The sequence below is a fragment of the Terrapene carolina genome, unplaced genomic scaffold, assembly GCF_002925995.2.
Source record: "Terrapene carolina triunguis isolate 2854851 unplaced genomic scaffold, T_m_triunguis-2.0 Scaffold66, whole genome shotgun sequence".
Classification (NCBI taxonomy): Eukaryota; Metazoa; Chordata; order Testudines; family Emydidae; genus Terrapene; species Terrapene triunguis.
Window position 1 is genome coordinate 48,957,856 of NW_020664417.1, and position 20,255 is coordinate 48,978,110.

General features: G+C 40.1%; 1 protein-coding gene across 4 annotated transcripts in view; it reads right to left on the reverse strand.

The window, feature by feature from the left end:
* MICU3 (mitochondrial calcium uptake family member 3) overlaps positions 1 to 20,255 on the reverse strand; it is an 81,302-nt gene that overhangs the window by 51,124 nt on the left and 9,923 nt on the right. For all 4 annotated transcript variants that reach the window (XM_024193316.3, XM_024193325.3, XM_024193309.2 and 1 more), the window contains exons 3-5: positions 13,704 to 13,782; positions 7,270 to 7,317; positions 1,664 to 1,746 (exon numbers count right to left, since the gene is read on the reverse strand). In XM_024193316.3, coding sequence (XP_024049084.1) covers positions 1,664 to 1,746; positions 7,270 to 7,317; positions 13,704 to 13,782 — 210 coding nt within the window. The remainder of the gene's footprint in view (positions 1 to 1,663; positions 1,747 to 7,269; positions 7,318 to 13,703; positions 13,783 to 20,255) is intronic.

A 20,255-nucleotide genomic window follows, 5' to 3' on the forward strand; every position in this document is an offset into this window, starting at 1 on the left:
AGCCCCTGAGTCAGCTTAAACTCAGGTTAATTACCTAAAGTCCTTCCTTTGTCTTTGGCTTCTGGAGAATCCAGTGGAACTAGCAGGGATGGCGAGTTATATGGGCCTGTGGTGCCCACGCTCCAGCAAATTCAGGGCCCGGGGCCCCGGCTCCACCAATGTATGGGACCGGGTCTCTCCTCAGGCCCCACCTGCCGCCTCCCCCGAGGGTATCCCGGCCCCCGCGTGCTGCCCCCACGCGTCTCCCCCAGGTCCCATAGCATCCCTGCCTCAAGCAGGTGGCTGCCCCCTGCAGCTCTGCGCTGCACTCCGCAATGCCAGCTCCTGGCATCAACTGCTGCCGCAGGGTCCCAGTGACCCACAGCCACTAGTGCCAGGGCCTGTCTGACCCAGGCTGACCCTGCCCTTACGCCTCAGACGGACAGACCTTTCGCTTTTCCAGCGGGACTGTCCACCAGCACAGGGGGCCCCCCTGCCCGCAGTCACCGCTCCTGCCCCACGCTGGGCAAGGGGCAGCCCCATCCCCCCCCCCCAGTGAGGCTACAGTGAGGGGCAGCAGCAGGGGAGGAGGCGCACACGTGATGGCAGCCCCTCCCCTGCACCCACCACAGGGGAGGCGAGGGGGATTCCTGGATCTGAGAGGGGCCCTAAGAGCACGTGCAGTGTTAGTGGTGTGAGGTGAGTGTGCTGCCGGGAGTGGAGAGGGGGCTCCTGCCCCGGAGCTCGCTGCTGCCGGTGGGGAGAGGGCTGGGGGGAATGCTCCTCTCTGGCCTCAGCCGGGGGCAGCCTGCCTGCACCCCAAACTCATCCCCGGCCCCACCCCACCCCAGAGCCCGCACCCCCAACCAGAGCCCTCACCCCTTGCACCCCAACCATCTGCCCCAGCCCTGAGCCCCCTCCTGCACCAGGAACCCCTCATCCCCGGCCCCAATGATATTGCAGGAAATTGTCATATCTGTCACAACACCTAATCCAAAAGCTCTAGGTGCCCTGCCATTATTTAAAAATACAAATTATTCAGACCCCAGTCAGCCTTGCCACCAACATCATCCAGGTGTAATAAAATCACTAAGGGCCCAATTCAGCAAATCACTTCAGCATGTGCTTCACTGTAAGTCTTCACCTGAAATCAATATGCTTTTTGATGAAATCGGACCTTAATGATACGGTGGGGCTAAGCAGCACAGCAATATCTCAATTCCACCTCAGAGCCTCTCCAAATGGTCCCCAAAATAGATTGGCCTTGCAGCTTGTCATGAAAGTCAACAGATTCAGGTTATTTTGGATCAAGTGGGGAAATAAACGACAAAGTCAAGGGGCCACCTGGAGAACATCCTGCCACAAACTCCCTCATTGTTATACCAAAGTGTGTCTAGCTCAAGTAACTGCTGATCACAGCTGTGGCAATATTAGCCCAAAAGGAATTTTATTTGATAAATTTATTAACAACAACAAAAGGAGTAGAAGGGAAATGGCAATTCAACTTCAAAGCACAGCATGCAGTACATCTATGCGCCATTATAAATAGTTGACATTTACAGTTACTTACCATTTTATGCAATCTCTCATTGTCATAAAGAATTTAAACATAAAAATAGAATGATAGCAAGATTATGTCAAAATACTCAGAAACTGATCAAAGGGCAATATCTAATATACATACCACTAAGAACTCCTTTTTGTCGACCATCTCATTGCCATCAGTATCAAACATGTTGAAAGCTATTTTAAAACCTGCATGAGGCTCTGCCAGAAAAAGAATATGACTGTAAAAAAAAAAAAAAAAGTGATGATAAAAGTTTAACCTTTATGAATATAAACTGAATATTTTAGACCAGATCCTCCACTAGTGTAAATCAGTATAGTTGTGCATATAAACAGTGTATAACTGACTTACAGCAGCTAGAGATCTCACCTTATACATTTGTTTCACTTTCAACATTTCAGAAACTGAATGCGTACCTCGAAGTTCATAGATTGAAAAAAAAAAAAGGGGGGGGGAAAACATCTTGGCGCCGTGGGCGGGTGGGTATGGAGGAGGGAGAAGCAATCACGCATGGCTATTCCCTGTTGTCACCTCCTGGGGGTAGGGCCAATGTTCCTCCCAGAGTCACTGTGGAAATTGAGGAAAAACCCATTGTGTGTGTGTGGGGGGGGGAGGGGAGGTTATGTGCTTACAGTATTAGGAGATTTAAAAATATATATATTTTTACAATACTGCTTAATTGAAGTGAGGATCAGCTGTGGCACTGAAGTCCAAATAGTGATTCTGAAAAGATATATATCTGATTCCACATTTCTGATCTGAAAATTATGTTGATTGGAATGTCAGATAAATAGAGACTACCATGTTGCTGGCACAATGCACCTTAATTCAGAGCCAGCTTTACTCAGCAAAAACACACACAGCCAATCCATTTGTACAACTTTTGATTGGAAAGGCATGAGCCATCAAAATTAGTTAATAAGCCCCCCCAAACTTATAAGGTTTTTGCAATGATGAAATATCATCCAAATTTTAACTTACAATCTTGTTAGCTTCAATTTTATAAAAACTGGCTTCTACTATCCAGGAACAAGAACTTGCTAAGGACAATAAGAGAAACAACAGACTGACCAAGGTGAAATCCTGAACAGCATTAGGTGAGAAGTGACAGTCTTAAAGACAACCTTATCTTAGTGGAAGAGAGTAAACAGGCTCTCTTTTAAAATACCCTACAAATCACTCATTGCTGTCTTTAAAAGCTTTGGAAACAGCCAGAAGAAATGACATCTTAAGAGAATACAGATAAAGACTAGTAAAGACTAAACAAGAGAATTCAAAAGCCAGGCTATATTAGAAGCCTATGTAATAAACCTTTTAAAAATCTAGCAATATCAAAGTAAGCAAACAATTTAGTATCTTGTGAATTATGGCAAAAAAACAAACTGGGCAACAAATGAAATTTAAGATATCACTCGCAGAACAGATTTAACAAGGAAATATATTTAGAGGACACAAGGAAAAGGGAAATAGGGACAAGGCAAGTAACAGAATCTCAAGACCAGGAATAACCAAGAGCTGTAAAGCCTTCTTCTGTTTAGCGCTGTATTACTTATGTTAGGCAAATAAAAGGTGATACACATACACTCTCCCCCATCCCACTGAGCTCTATTATATTTCAAAAGCCTAGCAGTTAAATATAAGGGGACAGATTCACCCTATGTGTAACTCCATTGACTTTTATAAGAATTAATGTCTCACCTGAGGACAGAAAGTATCAAATGACTTGGAAATAATAATAAGAGGCTAATAGAACATTTTGGTATACCAAAGTACCAGTAATTTATTAACCAGAGAGGTTCAGAGAATTACGAATACCATTTCCTTTCAACTTCTAAATGCCAAGGCAGAACTAGAAAAAAAATGGAGACTAAGATGTTAAATGAATCCTTCAGAGAATCTTCCAATACGATTTTCCTTTTAAAATATCAAATGACATTTTTATTAAACTGACTGGCCAAAAGTTTGGTTGGAAAAAAATAGATCTCCCATTGACTAAAGAGATGCTGCTATGTGCCCTTGGTCAGGACTTAAAGCTACCAACTAAAACAATCCATACTCATGTTCCCTGATATTGGCAAGAGGAACAGCTGACAAGCCAATTTAAAGCCCAGGCCTATGGCCATATATTCCATCTCTATAAAAGGTATGCAATGATTGCATTTACTCCACATGTACACCATTGTTCTAGTAGGTCTCTCTAGTACTTGGAAGGAAGAATTGAAAACCCAGTCATATTAGCCTAAACTCCAAAGTTTATTACATTATTCAGTTTAGTAATAATTTCTTGCCTTTACATGTGGCCCTGTGCAATGATGGACTAAAGCCCTCTTCTAATTCTGCCATAGTTACCTAAAAATGGCATCAGCTCATAACCTCAGCTGTTTGGATTTTGAAAATTCCAGTTTAACTTCTACCATTCAGACATTTGAACTATTTTATTCTTCAGTCAAAAAATGGATAAGGCACCTCCCATTTCACTTCTTACCTATGATAAAGAATCTCATTTTTGGTCAGACACTAGTCCATTTTATGGATATTATCTGTAATGGAAAACAAATTCAGGGAAGCTCCTCAACCAAAATATTCTAGAGCAGGGGTAGTCAATAGGGGGACTGTGGGAAAAATCCAGATTGCTAGATGCTTTTGACCAGACCACAAAGCTCTGGGGTGCCGTGAGCAGTTAGTGTGTGTGGGGGGTCTAGTGCAGGTAGAGGAGTGACTGGCTGTGTGCTGGTGGGTTCGGAGGAGCTGGCGCCCGGGGCTGACTCGTAACTGGGGGGGGGGGGGGGGGGGGGCCCCCCCGACCCCCCCAAATGAAGCCCCCCCAGGTGCACTGTAGCTCGGAGCTTCAGCCCCTGCTGGGAAGTACTGGGGCTTCAGTCCCTGCCGGGCACACTAGGGTTCAGATCTTCAGTGCCCCCCCAAATTACGAGTCAGTGCCAGGTGCCTGTTGGGCTCCTGCTGTCAGCACCAGGTGCCTGCCAGGGCTCCATTTAGGGAGGTCTGTGATCAGAGAAAAAGGGTTCCTCAGCAAATAGTATCTTAGGCAGTCCATAGCCCACTTACTGCCGCGGCCTCTTTCTCAATGATGAATACACTTTCCCTCTGGAGAAGAGCTTTCAGCTTATGTAGAATATGGGGTTTTCTTCTCCCTTAACTTCTTATGTAATAAGAGCCCCTAGCTCTACATCTGAGGTATTAGTTTCTCATATAAACCTCTTTGAAAAGTCTGGATTAAAAAGAACTGGGTTCTGACACATACAACCCTGTGTACATGATTCCATGCTTACAGTTGATAATTCTTGCATGAAATGCCCAAATAAATGAAGCACTGTTGTGGTTTTTGTGTTTGATTTTTAAATTCCAAAAGATGACAGTTTTAAAAGCCTCCTATTTAAAGTTAACAAAACTTCTAAAACTAGTTTGTAAATTTTTAATTTACAAATCTAAAATCTCAAACAAATGTGTTAGTTATGGAAAATCTATACTATACATAATTGACTCTAGTACAATCAAACAATTACACCTTCTACATTCTTCTATATTGTTTTCCCAGGTGGAAGACAAAACAAATATTTAATTTTGTTGGTGTTTGTTGTTTACAAATAAATGTTTGGCTCAGTTTCAACAGATTTTTTAAAACTATGTAAGCGGATATCATATATAGATTGAAAAATAATATTTACAATTTATGTATCTCTCTCCATCTTCAAAAGTCCTTTATAAACTTTAATAAATTTATCTAACAATTATGCAGCAATTTCAGAGGACTGAGATTATACACTACAAACTGATGTTCAATTCACCTGATAATCCCTAATCTCTCATTTTCAGTAAAGGGTGCTTTATGTAATACAACACTTCAATTGAAAAGTTACGAGATTACACTGGGACAATACAGTGGCCAAGTTATATGGAAAAGATGCATGTGATTTTTTCCCCATATAATTTATATAATTTTTGGAATAAATTCAGAATCTTACATAAGAACATATAAGAACATAAGAATGGCCATATTGAGTCAGACCAAAGGTCCATCCAGCCCAGTATCCTGTCTACCGACAGTGGCCAATGCCAGGTGCCTCAGAGGGAGTGAACCTAACAGGTAATGATCAAGTGATCTCTCTCCTGCCATTCATCTCCACCCTCTGACAAAGAGGCTAGGGACACCATTCCTTAGCCATCCTGGCTAATAGCCATTAATGGACTTAACCTCCATGAATTTATTTTAAACCCTGTTATAGTCCTAACCTTCACAACCTCCTCAGGCAAGGATTTCCACAGGTTGACTGTGCGCTGTGTGAAGAAGAACTCCTTTTATTTGTTTTAAACCTGCTGCCCATTAATTTCATTTGGTGGCCCCTAGTTCTTATATTATGGGAACAAGTAAATAACTTTTCCTTATTCACTTTCTCCACACCACTCATGATTTTATATACCTGTATCATATGCCCCCTTAGTCTCCTCTTTTCCGAGCTGAAAAGTCCTAGCCTCTTTAATCTCTCCTTATATGGGACCCGTTCCAAACCCCTAATCATTTTAGTCGCCCTTCTCTGAACCTTTTCTAATGCCAGTATATCTTTTTTGAGATGAGGAGACCACATCTGTACGCAGTATTCAAGATGTGGGCGTACCATAGATTTATATAAGGGCAATAAGATATTCTCCATCTTATTCTCTATCCCTTTTTGAATGATTCCTAACATCCTGTTTGCTTTTTTGACTGCCTCTGCACACTGCGTGGACGTCTTCAGAGAACTATCCACGGTGACGCCAAGATCTCTTTCCTGATTAGTTGTAGCTAAATTAGCCCCCATCGTATTATATGTATAGTTGGGGTTATTTTTTCCAATGTGCATTACTTTACATTTATCCACATTAAATTTCATTTGCCATTTTGTTGCCCAATCACTTAGTTTTGTGAGATCTTTTTGAAGTTCTTCATAGTCTGCTTTGGTCTTAACTATCTTGAGCAGTTTAGTATCATCTGCAATCTTTGCCACCTCACTGTTTACCCCTTTCTCCAGATCATTTATGAATAAGTTGAATAGGATTGGTCCTAGGACTGACCCTTGGGGAAGACCACTAGTTACCGATCTCCATTCTGAAAATTTACCATTTATTCCTACACTTTGTTCCCTGTCTTTTAACCAGTTCTCAATCCATGAAAGGATCTTCCCTCTTAACCCATGACAACTTAATTTACGTAAGAGCTTTTGGTGAAGGACCTTGTCAAAGGCTTTCTGGAAATCTAAATACACTATGTCCATGGATCCCCGTTATCCACATGTTTGTTGACCCCGTCAGAGAACTCTAATAGATTAGTAAGACATGATTTCCCTTTACAGAAAACATGTTGACTTTTGCTCAACAATTTATGTCCTTCTATGTGTCTGACAATTTTATTCTTTACTATTGTTTCAACTAATTTGCCCGGTACTGACTTTAGACTTACCGGTCTGTAATTGCCGGGATCACCTCTAGAGCCCTTTGTAAATATTGGCGTTACATTAGCTATCTTCCAGTCATTGAGTACAGAAGCTGATTTAAAGGACAGATTACAAACCATAGTTAATAGTTCCACAATTTCACATTTGAGTTCTTTCAGAACTCTTGGGTGAATGCCATCTGGTCCCAGTGACTTGTTACTGTTAAATTTATCAATTAATTCCAAAACCTCCTCCACTTACAAAATTGCAGTGAGTTTTTTTCAGAATACTTACTTGTTAAGATACAAAGGAGAAACAGATATTCTGTGTAGGAAATCAAACCTAGAGACAAAAAAAAGTGTCATGTCATATCAACTCTAATGAGCCTTCATTTGTCAAGCTTGAAAAATTAGAGTTTTCTTTCTTTTCTTTTTTTTTATTAACATATATATACATTACAGCTGGGCAAAATTGTTCAGATGAAACTTTTTCAGTCAGAAAGCAGATTTAGGTTGACTGAAACATTTTGCAAATTCATGTAGATTCCAGCAAATTGTTTCAGTCAAAAAAAAAAAATTCCCAAAAAGTCAAAATGAATCATGTCAACATTAACAAAATGAAATCTTGTACAGGAAAGATTTCACACAGGGATCTAGGCATTATTCACCAAAAAAAGGGGGGGGGGCACTGTCACCCTCCTTATAACCTTTAGTGCAATGGTTAGGGTACTCATTTGGGAAGTGGGAGACCCAGGTTCAAATCTCCACTCCAGAGCAGGGACTTGAACCCAGGTCTCCACTCCTTCTAGGTAAGTATCATAACAACCAGGCTATTAGGCATTCTAAAAGGGGGGCTCTCTTACTCTGTCCCATTGAAGCTGTTCCACTTTTTATAAAATACTTGAACAGTCATTGAGGGGGGAAGAGTGAAAATGAATGACTATCTATAGCCTTGTACTCAGGACACTCACCTGGGAGGGAGAACACCTACATTCCAATTCCTGCTTCAATGAATATTTATTTATACAAAATGGAACAGCTTCAAAAGGAGAGATTGAGAGAGCCCCACACTAGAATAGGCAGCCAATAGCCTGGTGGTTTAGGCACTCTGCTCCAGACCTAGGCTGTCCACATTCCAAGTGATTGCTCTAACCCAGTGGTTCTTAACCTGGGGTGCACACACTCCCTGGGGGTGCGAGACATGCCAAAAAATTTTAGAACGTAAATCATCAAAAACACAAATTAAGCACAGGCACCATTTTTGATAAGGGGTGCAAGAACATATTTTGAGAACCAAAGGGGTGCAGGCTGCAGTAAAGGTTAAGAACCACTGCCACTGGACTAATGGTTATAAATCACCTCCTCCTGTTTTCCAAACGTAGCCCTTCATTTTCTTTATCTTTTAGAACAAGTTAAAAATACCCAAAAAGTTTTGTTCAATGTGAGATTAATTTCTGATATATTGGAACTGTCAGAAAACCAAAATCTCTCTCTCTCTCTCTCGCCAGCGGAGAGTGGTTTGTAGTCCAGGTAAGTTGTTCTACAAATACACTGCAGCCTTACTACTAAGACACTAGGTTAAACATAGATTAGTCTCATCCCTTGAAAGTAATGTGTATGATGCATTACATCAAGTTTTTCCAAAACCCCAACTATGACACATGGAAGTATTTTATAGTAGTATACAAAGGTTTCAGATTACAATTAAAACTGTGTTCTCTCCTGATGTCAGCTGTTTAAATATGTTCAAGCTTGGGTCATAATTTTACTAAATGTTAGTACACATATCTTGTTAGGAATTTTGATTCTCACATTGCTTAACAATACACAGATTTTAGTATTTAGCTGCCTCTGTGTATACATACATACGCTCTAATTATGCTTTGAATTTTACATTCAGCTCTTATTAGATGAGCTTATAAATTTTAATTACTGATTTTTAAGGCTTTGTTAAAAAGTGTAATGTCTGAACTATTTACTGATTTAGATATATATGAAGCACCTATTCTAGGCCTCTCAATACTTTTGCGATACGTTAAAAATCCAATCACAAAAAATTCTGAACTAGCATCTGGTTCTTACTGCAGAAAATAATTAATCAGGGTTGAACTCAACATCCATATTATACGCCCATTACCACAAATTGCGCTCCTTCTTCCCCAAAAGCCTAGGTAAATAGATAATCTTGCAGCGTGCCCAGAAGGTCAGTGAATTAAGGGTATTCTGGACTCTTTTCAAAATGGGCTGCTTAAGGAACAATTATTGCCTTGAGGGTCTACTGGAAAGGCTTCAGCTCCATTAATCTTTAAGGACAGACCACCAAAACTGGTTCCTAGTCCCCAACATGATAGGAGGGGCACTATCTCAAAAACATAGGAGTTATGAGTTAGTCTATAATACTGGCCAAACTTCAAGGGCCAGATTTTTTCAAGTATTTAAGTGCTGCCTGAAGATGCAGGTGCCTAGTGGGATTTTCAAAAGTGCCTAGACACCTAACTCCCATAAACACCCGTAAATTCACCAAATTTGAACCTCTTTCCTCTCCCGCCCTAGCCACACCCCTAATTTCAGAAAATAAAATAAACAAACATATTTAATTCTTCTCCCACTTCCCCAGTCTAAATGGAAATCCCTGGAGTAAACCTCCTGATGCCGCTGGTGGTTGTGGTGGTGCTGCTAAAGTAGGGAAGGCTTCTAAGCAGTTCTAATACTATCCATTTTCCTTATAAGTCAGTATCTCACTCCCCCCCCACCCCAAATTGTGGATTTGTAAACAAAATTTAACTACTTCTGCTAGCACTTCAAATTTAAAAGCAGTTACTCTAATAATAAATACAACCATGTATTCTGTCTTGTGTCATCTAGATTTCGTACAGCACCTAAGAAACTGAGAATTACTGTTATGTGTCAAAGGCCAGTTCCAATTTTTCATTAGGTCTGTAACTACTTGGAAGGTCAGCTACCTAGAGATCAAATGCGGCTGAGATATAGATAAAGGGATGTAAAACACCCTTGAGTAATCAGTCAAATGTAAATTATTTTACAGATTGTTTTTCAGTGTTTGATACCACCTTCTTTGTTGTAAAACAAAGGAAGAGCAACTGTGAAGTAGTATGTCAGCAGACATGAAGGGAGCTATCTAGGAGGCCTTGAAAGCATTCCCTTCTTTTGTTTGTACTAGTATATTGCAACCTATGGACAGATAGTTCTGGTTGACTGCCCTGAGTGTTATGGGAGAAAGATTCTGGAATGACTATTGCTCAGAAAGAAGGGCTAACTCGAAGACCACATAGAAGGTGCAGAGATCACTTGAGGTGAAAATAATTCAAATAAAAAGCCCTGGGCCCTATCCTTACCTGGTGTAAATTGGTGTAGCTAAATTGACTTCAATGAAGCTCTGCCAAAATACACCAGCTGAGGACCTGTCCATCTACATACTTGATATCAAAACGCATATATTGTAGCAATAAAACCTAATGGAGAGACAGTGTGAACTAGGGGATTAAGACTGGATTGGGACTCTGGAGATCTCGATTCTATTCCTATCTCTGCCTTTGGCATGTCATCTCTCCGCCTCTCAGATTCCTCATCTATAAAATGGAAACAATGATACCTCTTTTGTAAAGTACTTTGAACCTACTAATTAAAAGCACTATTATTAGTCTACCACTTTGCTCCAATTTTACACCATAATTTTATTAATTTCAATTGACTCTCACTGACAGAAAACTGGAGTAAAATATTGGTGAATCAGATGCAGAAATTTTAGAGACATTTGTATTACACAATTCACAAAACTTATTATTGGATACGCTTTTTAATGGAGAATATTGATATAATAGGTTCTAGGTTCTAAAATAGTTCAATAAAGAATTCAAATAAAGGAGAGACATAGTTGTTTTGTCTGTGTGGAATTTGGAGTTGAATCAATTGCTCCAAGAAATACCATTGTGGGTTGCAAACAGAAAAAAAAGTTACAGAAACTTTCTTAGAAGAGTTATTTATATTGCATATGTGATTGCCTATTATATGGCAATGTTTACATTATTCAGATCATATCTGGATCTTTTAAAAGTAGAGTCACATCAACAACTATTAATAGAACATATAATGTAATTCTCAGTTGATATGAAGATTATTTTATTATCAAATACTGATAAGAAACAAGCACCTTGTGCTTTCTCCCATGTTGCCTCATGCTTGGGAGGATCTGCCTGTAAGTATCCACAAAGCTACTTCACTATACTCCTTCAAATCTCTTCTTTAAAATCTCCTTTGCTGTGATGCCCCCCAAAAATTGACAATGCCTCGGCCACTAGTGTGCTGAGACCACTGCCTATCATGCCAAATGCAATAGAGCCCTTGGAGGGTCAGGTGGTCTACTGGATAGCACACTCAGTATCGCCTCTCAGCAGGAAAGCCTTTCAGTCCAGTTCCTCACCCAAGGATGGGTTTAGCTTCCCCTCAGGTTTTCAATATCCTTGCCCTTTTCTTATCAGACATGCAGTAAGAGTGGCATGTGGCTCATGCCCTCTCCTGCAGCAGGGGAATTAGGCAGGGGAGCCTGTATGTGTTTCCCCCCCCATTATTAATTAAAGTGTCATTTAGCATGCAATTTAGTCAAACTTTTAATTAAATAATTCCTTTATATTTTACTTCACTCCTTTTCTAAATCAAAGGTACATTTGATGTAGCTACCCAGTTTTTCACCTTGTATCATATATGAGGAACATGCAAATAATTTAATATTGCTTTCATGCACAGGAACTTCTCAGCCTAACAAAGTAGTTGCATAGTAAGGTATCTTTTAATAAAGGATAGGTCACCAAAAACAAAAATAAAAAAGTGTTGCTGGAATTCTGTAACAGCCTTGCATGAAGGAGATATACTTAAGGACTGAGGAGTAACACAGTTAAAATATATAAATAAATATATGGTTTTAACAAATGTTATGTGAAGGGTGAGAAAGGCAATTCCTATTGTTAAATATTTAAAATTTGAGCCCTAATTTTAATACTAGTTCTTACAGAATCTTTTCTTATGTATGAATATTTTTCAATGGAATAAGGTATATGTAATAAATAATAGTTATACCTCATGCAGTGCTTTTCATCAGTAGAGCTCAAAGCATTTTCCAAGATTGGATGTTTTACAGATGGAAAAACTGAAGCACAGTTACTTTGCCCAATGTCTCAACTGGAAATAGAACCCAGATCTCCTGAGTCCTAGCACATTGTTCTAAGCACATAACTGAACCAATGTTTATAAACATTCTAAAAATGAAATTTTTGTGTTTCATTTAGATGATCTAAAACTCATTTTTATAATAAATCCTGAAGCTTTAAAAAAAGAAAAAGAAACAATAGTGAACAGCAAATGGTTTTCATGACCATGAAGTTGAGGCATACTGCAACATTTTTAGTATCGTTCCAAAGATGAGCTTAATTTTGGGGGTTTCTTTATAGCTTTATTGTAAATGTTTAGTTCAGTTTGAAACCTAACAAAAACTGAACAGCAGTCATCCCAATATTGGTATCTGGCAACAGCACAGAAAAATACCTCCAGCCCCAATACTCAGAAAGGACTTAACTCTTCCACGGTCTCATTCTAACAAGAATCACCAGCTCAGGCGGACTAGTATTTCAAGATCACTTTATTCAACCTGCTGTAATAGATAATATTTTTGTTTGTACCATCTTGTAATAGTTGTCTGACTTAACTAATTTAAGGCCAGATTTAATTAAAAAAATCCATGAGTCTTCGGCTACTGTGGAAATAAATGCAAGACTAAATAGATTAATTTGGATGGCTTTTACAAGTTTCCATAGTACAGAAACCAGCAGGTTTTTAGAGAATATGTATTTTTTTAAAAATATGTCAGATTATATCTTTTCCAGGGCCGGCTCCAGGCACCAGCTTGCCAAGCAGGTGCTTGGGGCGGCCACTCCGGAGAGGGGCAGCACGTCCAGCTATTCAGCAGCAATTCAGCAGACGGTCCCTCACTTCCGCTCGGAGGAAGGACCTCCCGCCGAATTGCCGCCGCAGATCGCGATCGCTGCTTTTTTTTTTTTTTTTTTTTGGATGCCTCTTGAGGCGGCAAAAACCCTGGAGCCAGCCCTGATCTTTTCCCAATAATTAATGTGAAGTTTGATGGTCAGAAGCTATGAAAATTTTCAAGTCAAAACCTTGATCTGCAGAATTTTAGAAATTGCTAATGCATAAATCTGATTTTCTTGATTAAAGAGTTGATGTAATATATGGGATTTTAGAAGTTACCAATTAGTGTTGTGGTGAACATGAATAACTGTGAAGTTTTTCAAGGAAATCAATATACATTACTATCTTTGCATCTACCAAAACTGAAAGTCATTCTGTATCCTTTAATTTAAAGTATTTTATCTCTGTCTCTTTTGTAGGTAATTTTCATTAGAAGGACAAAATTAAACTTGAAACATTTAAATACCAATACAACACACTTCAAAAAACTGTTCCAGATTCAGATAGTACTATATATAACGATCCTACGGCAGCTGCAATCATGATCAAACAATGCAGATGTTGAAGGAAACTTTGCTAGTCTCTAAAATGTAAAAGACAACTGTTTCCCTCTTTTTGGAAAAAAAAATTAAGGGTTCAGCTTAAAAGTGCATATTTTAGCAACAATATTTCTACTATACAGAATCTAAAATAGATGTAGTAAAGTCATTCAGTAAAATAAATCTTCCTCACCTTTCTCTCTAAGATTACGGAAAAGTTTTGATGATCCTTTCCAAACTGGTGGTGTCTCTATAAGTATCTGATTCAATTCCTGAAAGAAAAAAAAAATTAAAAAACACAAAGTAGTTGGTAAAGTCGTTATCAGATTAAATAGTGAAATCTAAGAAACCAAGACCAGAGACAAGTAATTTTACACAAACTTCCTATTTAACTTAATTCCCAGTGTATGGCAGTTGTAAGTGGAAAAATTTTAGCTTAGAAAAGCACATGGGCCCTGATCCAGCAAACACTTAAACACAGTGTAAGGTTAGCTCATGTGAGTAGTCCTGATACCAGGCTCATGAGCAAATCTGTATTCATAGTTCACAGTTTGTAGGACTGGGGTCTTATATGTAACTCAGTACACCTTATGCATGACTGAACTTTTCAATTTGTTGCTACAACTCATTTACTAACGTATTTTTATTGGGGGACTGATCCATAGCCATTGAAGTCAATGGAAAGACTCCACTGACTTCAATGGGCTTTGGTTCAGGCCCCAAATTTGGATGCATTGCTTTTATGTCTAACTTCACTTACACCAAAACAAATTTCATACTAGAAAGCTGATAATGGGCTTCTTCAGGCTTACAAGTCATTCAGCACCTTGCAGGGATACCAGGATAGATTCTGCTCTCAATTACACCAATGAAAAGTGCAAATCAAACTGCGATAATTCCAATAAAGTCAATAGACATACAACAATTTAACACCAGTATCAATAAGAGCAGAATTTTGTCAGCTGAGCACCCTCAACTTCTGCTGAGTTTCACAGGAGTTGAGAATGCTCAGTACTCTCAAGAGGCATTCCCACACCTTGCAGGAATGGGTCACATGAGTTTTACACATCCAGTCAGGGAGAAGAAACATATTATGGAACCTTCATATCCATAACATTTTGATTTTCAAATCATCACTACAAGCTTCTGGTAAATAATCTACAGAACAATAATTATTTGCAGAAATAATTTCAGATAAATAAATCTATTAAAATCATGATTTGTTCCGGGACAATGCACAAACAGAAAGTGCTACAATTTGTCAAATGGTTTTCTAAAAATTATTTACTTATCTCTACTCCTGGTAATCTAGTTAATTACTATATTAAAATAAATTGCAGATTTTGGATTATGAAAATTTAATTTTTCTTGTTAATTATTAAGTGAGAACAGATTTTACTGTAGTCTAACTGCAGTAGAGTAAACAAAAAAAGTGTAGAATTTATATTATTTATTGAAGGCAATCCACTTGGAGAGATACACATGATAAGGTAACCAAACTAAAGATCCTGTCTGGGAACATTGTACAAAAACAAAAGAGCTTGCTACTTTTAGATCTGGTGCCATTTCTTCCTAATAAAGTGCTCAGTCATGCAACTGGGTCTACATGGGTGCAGAAGTCTGCACAGTCCACTCAGAGGATCAGAGCATGAACCTCGTTTCAGATTAACCAGAAGCATAATGGAAGCCAAACAAACAAAAGGCAAATCATTATATTTTGAGATTTATAAAGTGTTGTTGTACCGGTGTTAGTCGCAGGATATTGGAGAGACAAGGTAGGTGAGGTAATGTCTTTTATTGGGCCAACTTCTGTTGGTGAAATCGACAAGCTTTCTTTGGGCCAATAAAAGATATTACCATCCACCCCGTCTCTCTGAGATTTATACAGTTAGTTACAATTTTCAGCATATATTTGAGGGATGTGATACATAGTGGGATTGAAAAATGATGTAGAGTTTAAGGCCAGAAGGGACCACAAGATCATCTTGTCTGACATCTGTATATCACAGGCCACCAACACACCAAACACAACACCCAAAAGTAGACCAAAGTATTACAGCCTAGGAGACTAAACTATTATGTGACACAGGCAGAGAATAGCAGGGACTGAGGTGCACCAATTCCTAAGGCCCCTGCAATGGTAGGGAAATGATTAAGTGTGATATACCCAGCAAGTGACTCTCACCTCAGACTGCAGAGCATGGTGAAAAAACCACTAGGCCACTGCCAATTTGACCTGGGAAAAAATTCCTTCCCAACACCACATATGGCAATAAGTTAGATCCTGAGCATGTGAGCAAGAACCAGTAAGCTAAGCACCTGAGAGAGAAAATGCCGAGTGCCAAATCAAAGCACTACCCCATCCACTCTCTCATCTCCAGCTGTGGCCATCTTGATGCTTCAGAGGAAACAAGCAAAAAAATTATATTGGGGGAGATCCCTTTCTGATCCCTGCAGAAGACTGGCAGAAGCCCTGAAGCATGAGATTTTAGGAATATAAGAAAAACCAGAAGGTAGCCCCCAAGGATGCCAAGCCCAGATCCTACAATCACAAGCAATCTCAACACACAATCTGACTCATATATTTATCCAGCTCTCTCTTAAAACTAAGTAAGTTGTTTGCTCCCACAACTCCTATTGGGGAGGCTGTTCCAGAATCTCACTCATCTGATGGCTAGAAACCTTCTAATTTCCAGCCTGAATTTGTTCAGAGATAGTTTATACCCATTTGTCCTTTAGCTTAAATAGTTTTTCTCCCTCCCTGGTGTCTATTCTCCTTATGCATTTATATAGAAAGCAATCATAATCCCCCTCAGTCTTCATTTTGCTAGGCTAAACCATCCAAGCAATTTTAGTCTTCTCTTCTAAAATAAGCTCTTCATTCCCGTCATCACCCTAGTAGCCCTTCTTTGTACCTGCTTCAATCTGAATTCCTCATTCTCAAACATGGGTGACCAGAATTACACGCAGTATTCCAAATGGGGTCTTGCCCTATCTCTACGGCAAACACCTCGCCTGATATACTTGCCCTTTTCCATCATGTTGCTGACTTGCATTCATCCTGATATTGACTAATACACCAAGATCTTTCTCCTCCTTTGCCATATCTGACAGAGGCACCCCCAACATACAGCAGAAATTCTTGTTATTAGTCTCTCAGGATATGTTTACAACATCCATGGCTGGCCCAAGTCAGCTGATTCGGACTCGCAGGGCTCAGGCTGCAGTGCTACAAAATTGTAGTATAAACATCTGTGCTTGGGCTGGAGCCCAGGCTCTGGGACCCCATGAGTGTTTCACCTTGCATTTTGTACTATTTCACATTATTTCTATCTCTCCAATTCTCAAGGTATTCCAATTCTTCCTGCATAATATTCCAGTCCTCCTGTGTATTAATGATGCCTCCCAACTTTGTATCATCAGCAAACTTTTTGTGCCATGGTCATTAATAAAAACACTAAATAAAATCAGTCCCAAGTTCCTTGAGGAACTCCACTAGCAATCTCCCTCCAAACTGACTGTTCACCTTTCAGAACAAAACACTGCCTTCTCCCCTTTAGCTAGTTCCTTACCCACCTTATAATTCTTGTACTAATGCCCATCTTCTCTAACTATTAATTTCCCATGTGGTACCATGTTAAATGCTTTACTGAAGTCTGTATATTAGATTTACTATATTTCCCTTATATAAAAAAATCAGTTTTTTTTCTCAAAGAAGGAAATTATGTTAGTGTGGCAACATGGGTTTACCAAAGGTGCATTGCACTCCATTTTCCATTTGCCTCCATGAATTTAATTATTTTTTCCTTCACAATTTGTTCTAAAGCCTTGACTACGGCTGAGGTCAGACTAACAGGTCTGTTATAACACAGATCCCTTACCCCCCCCCCCTTTAAAAAAAATATAGGCATGATGTTAGCTATTCTTCAGTCAGAAGGTACTACCCCCAAAAGACTGAAATTTTAAAAATCGTTGCTACCAGACTAGCAATTTTATGTGTCAGTTCTTACAGTATTCTAGAACAGATATTATCCGGTCCCCCCATTTTGAGTACATTAAGTTTTTCTTCCACTCAGAAGTGGTAATTTCCATTTCTGTAAACTGATTTCCATCAGGCACACTGTCCTTCATGCCCATATTCCATCTTATCATCCTTACTGAAAACCAAGGCAAAGTATTCATTTAGTTTTTTGGCCATACCTAGATTAGTCTCCTCCGCATCCACACTGTATAGTGGCCCAACCTCATCCTTCCTTATTCTCTTTATATATAATAAATAAGAGGTTTTTAGTTTTATATAATTTCCTTGGTAAGTGCTAATTCAGCTTGGCTTTTAGCAATTCTTATTTTACTCCTACATTTTCTAACTTCTAGGATGTAGATTTCTTTGCTGATCAATCCTTTTTACCATTCCCTATAGGCTCTCTGCTTACACTTAATAACCTTTCTGAGGTGGTGTAGTGGGGTGGTTACCCCGCTCCTGCCCTGAAGGGCTTAAAACAGCCAGGGAGAGGGCTGTGGCAGGGAAAAGCTAGGCTGATTGGGGAAGTAGCCACAGCTGGGCTATGCCCCAATCAGGCCCAGCTGGTCCCTATAAAAGGCTGTGAGCCAGCGGCCCAGAGGAAGTCTCTCTCTGCATTCAGAGAGAGAAGGGCCTGGCTGCAGGAAGCTAGAGACAGGATACCTGAGTGGAGCAGGGCTGGGGAAAGGCAGAGGAGCTGGGGAGCTCCAGCCTGGAAAGCCCCAGGCTGCTGCCTAGCATTGGGCTAAAAGGTACTGGGGGTTGCAGAGGGCAGCCCAGAGGTAGGCCAAGGCAGCAGGTCCAAACCCAACCTTGCCAGTGATGAGTGGCTGATACTGCAGTCTGCCCCAGGGCGTGGGGCTAGATGATGACTGGCAGTAGCCTTATACTGAGGCGAGGTGGGAATAGTGGGTGGGGGTTCCCCAGGGAGGGGAGACCCTAAGACTGAAGGGTTACTGGTAGGGGGCAGCATCCCAGGTACCAGGGCACCGGGGTCCAGGGAGGGACACGGGGGCCAGAGGACAGGCGGATCCCCGGCCTGCAGAGGGCACTTCAGAGCTGGAACAAGCTAATTACTGGAAGTCACCAGCAGGAGGCGCCACAGGGGTGAGTCCGCTCCTCTACAGATGGTTATTCATCCAATTGGGTCTGGAGTCTTTCCCTACAAGTTTTTTCCCCTTGCTTGGGATAAAAATTGCAAATACAGTAAAAGCTGTGTTATCCGGCACTTTATCAACCAGAAAGCTCTATTAATCAGCATTTCTGATATCTCCCAATACAAATCTTCAATCTAGTAACTGGGACTAGTATACTGCCCAGGAGGTTATGCAACTGCAAATTCTGCACTCTACTTTTATGCAAAAAAGGCAGAAGACAAGTAAGCAAGCCAATATCAGGGATTTATTCAAAAAAGCAGCTTCCAGGGTGTGTCATAGGGTCATTACAGATTCAGCCCAATCTCCCACATCTACAATAATAAACTGATCTTGATAATGATGACCCTGAGGCACTGCAAGATCTGAAGTTCCTTCTGAATCATCAAAGAAAGATTAAATTATGTTCAGTATAGTTTTAGTGTTAAGTGTATTTTTAGTGATCTGGATGTACGCCAGGCACTACCCATAGTGATATGTAATTTCATAAGATAACATACTGTATAGAAAATTTTACCTGTATACACCTAAGTGCTTCAAGAAAGCAACCACTCTGCAGTGCAGTACTACTATTGGATTGGTGAGTACCTGTATACTACTTTATACTTTATTCATTTTATTGTATTCTAATTCTTCGAAAATTGGTATTCCATTGGTAAGTATAACTCTCTGGGGAGCTGCATCTGCATTGGAGGCTGGGGAGGAGAGCAGCGTGGCAGAAGCGGAGAGACTCTGGCCCCACCTCTTCCCTTCTGGCTCTGCTGGCTGTGCTGCCTCTCCTTGCTCCCTCTGTTGGGGGGAGGGGCTGTGTCCCATCTCTCCCTCTCTATACCCGTTCATACGCCAACCCCCTTCTCTGGTGCGTCCCTTTTTTACTAAAAAAGATTCGGCTTATGAACGAGTATATACGGTAATTCCCTTAATTTCCCAGTCTGCTCTTCTGAAATAAAAAAATAGTTGACAACCTGGTTTTGGTTATCCTTCCATTTAATTTAAACTGAATCAGTTTGTGATCACTCTATTCAAGGTTACTTCCTATAGCTAGGTCTACGATGGCCTCACTACCTACCCAAAACAAGTTTAAAATTGTATCACCTGTTGCTGGTTCGGTGACTACTTGATGAAAAAAACGCATCATGACCAGGAATAACTAGGCCCTACCAGTATTAGTAGCATTTATTCTTCAATCGATAGCCAGAAAGTTTAAGTTTCCAATTATGATACAATTACTGATAGTATTTCTCTAACAACATTAAAGAGATCTCTATCCATATCCAAGTCCAACCCTGGAAATCTATAGCAACTGCCCTGCACTGTCCTAATAGAACCTCTTTTGCAATCCTTCCCCAAAGTGATTTTGACCCAAACAGATTTAGTTTTGTCCATACTATTTCTTATTTCTTTACAGTTTATCACATCCTCATACTACCCCACCAGCATTACCTTTATGTATATCACTCCTAAACAGCACATATCCTTTAGTTTTGAATGCTGTTCCACCAGGTTTCCACCATGCCTTATATCCGATTTGACTTCCTGCACTATTTGTTCCAGTTCCTCCATTTTATTG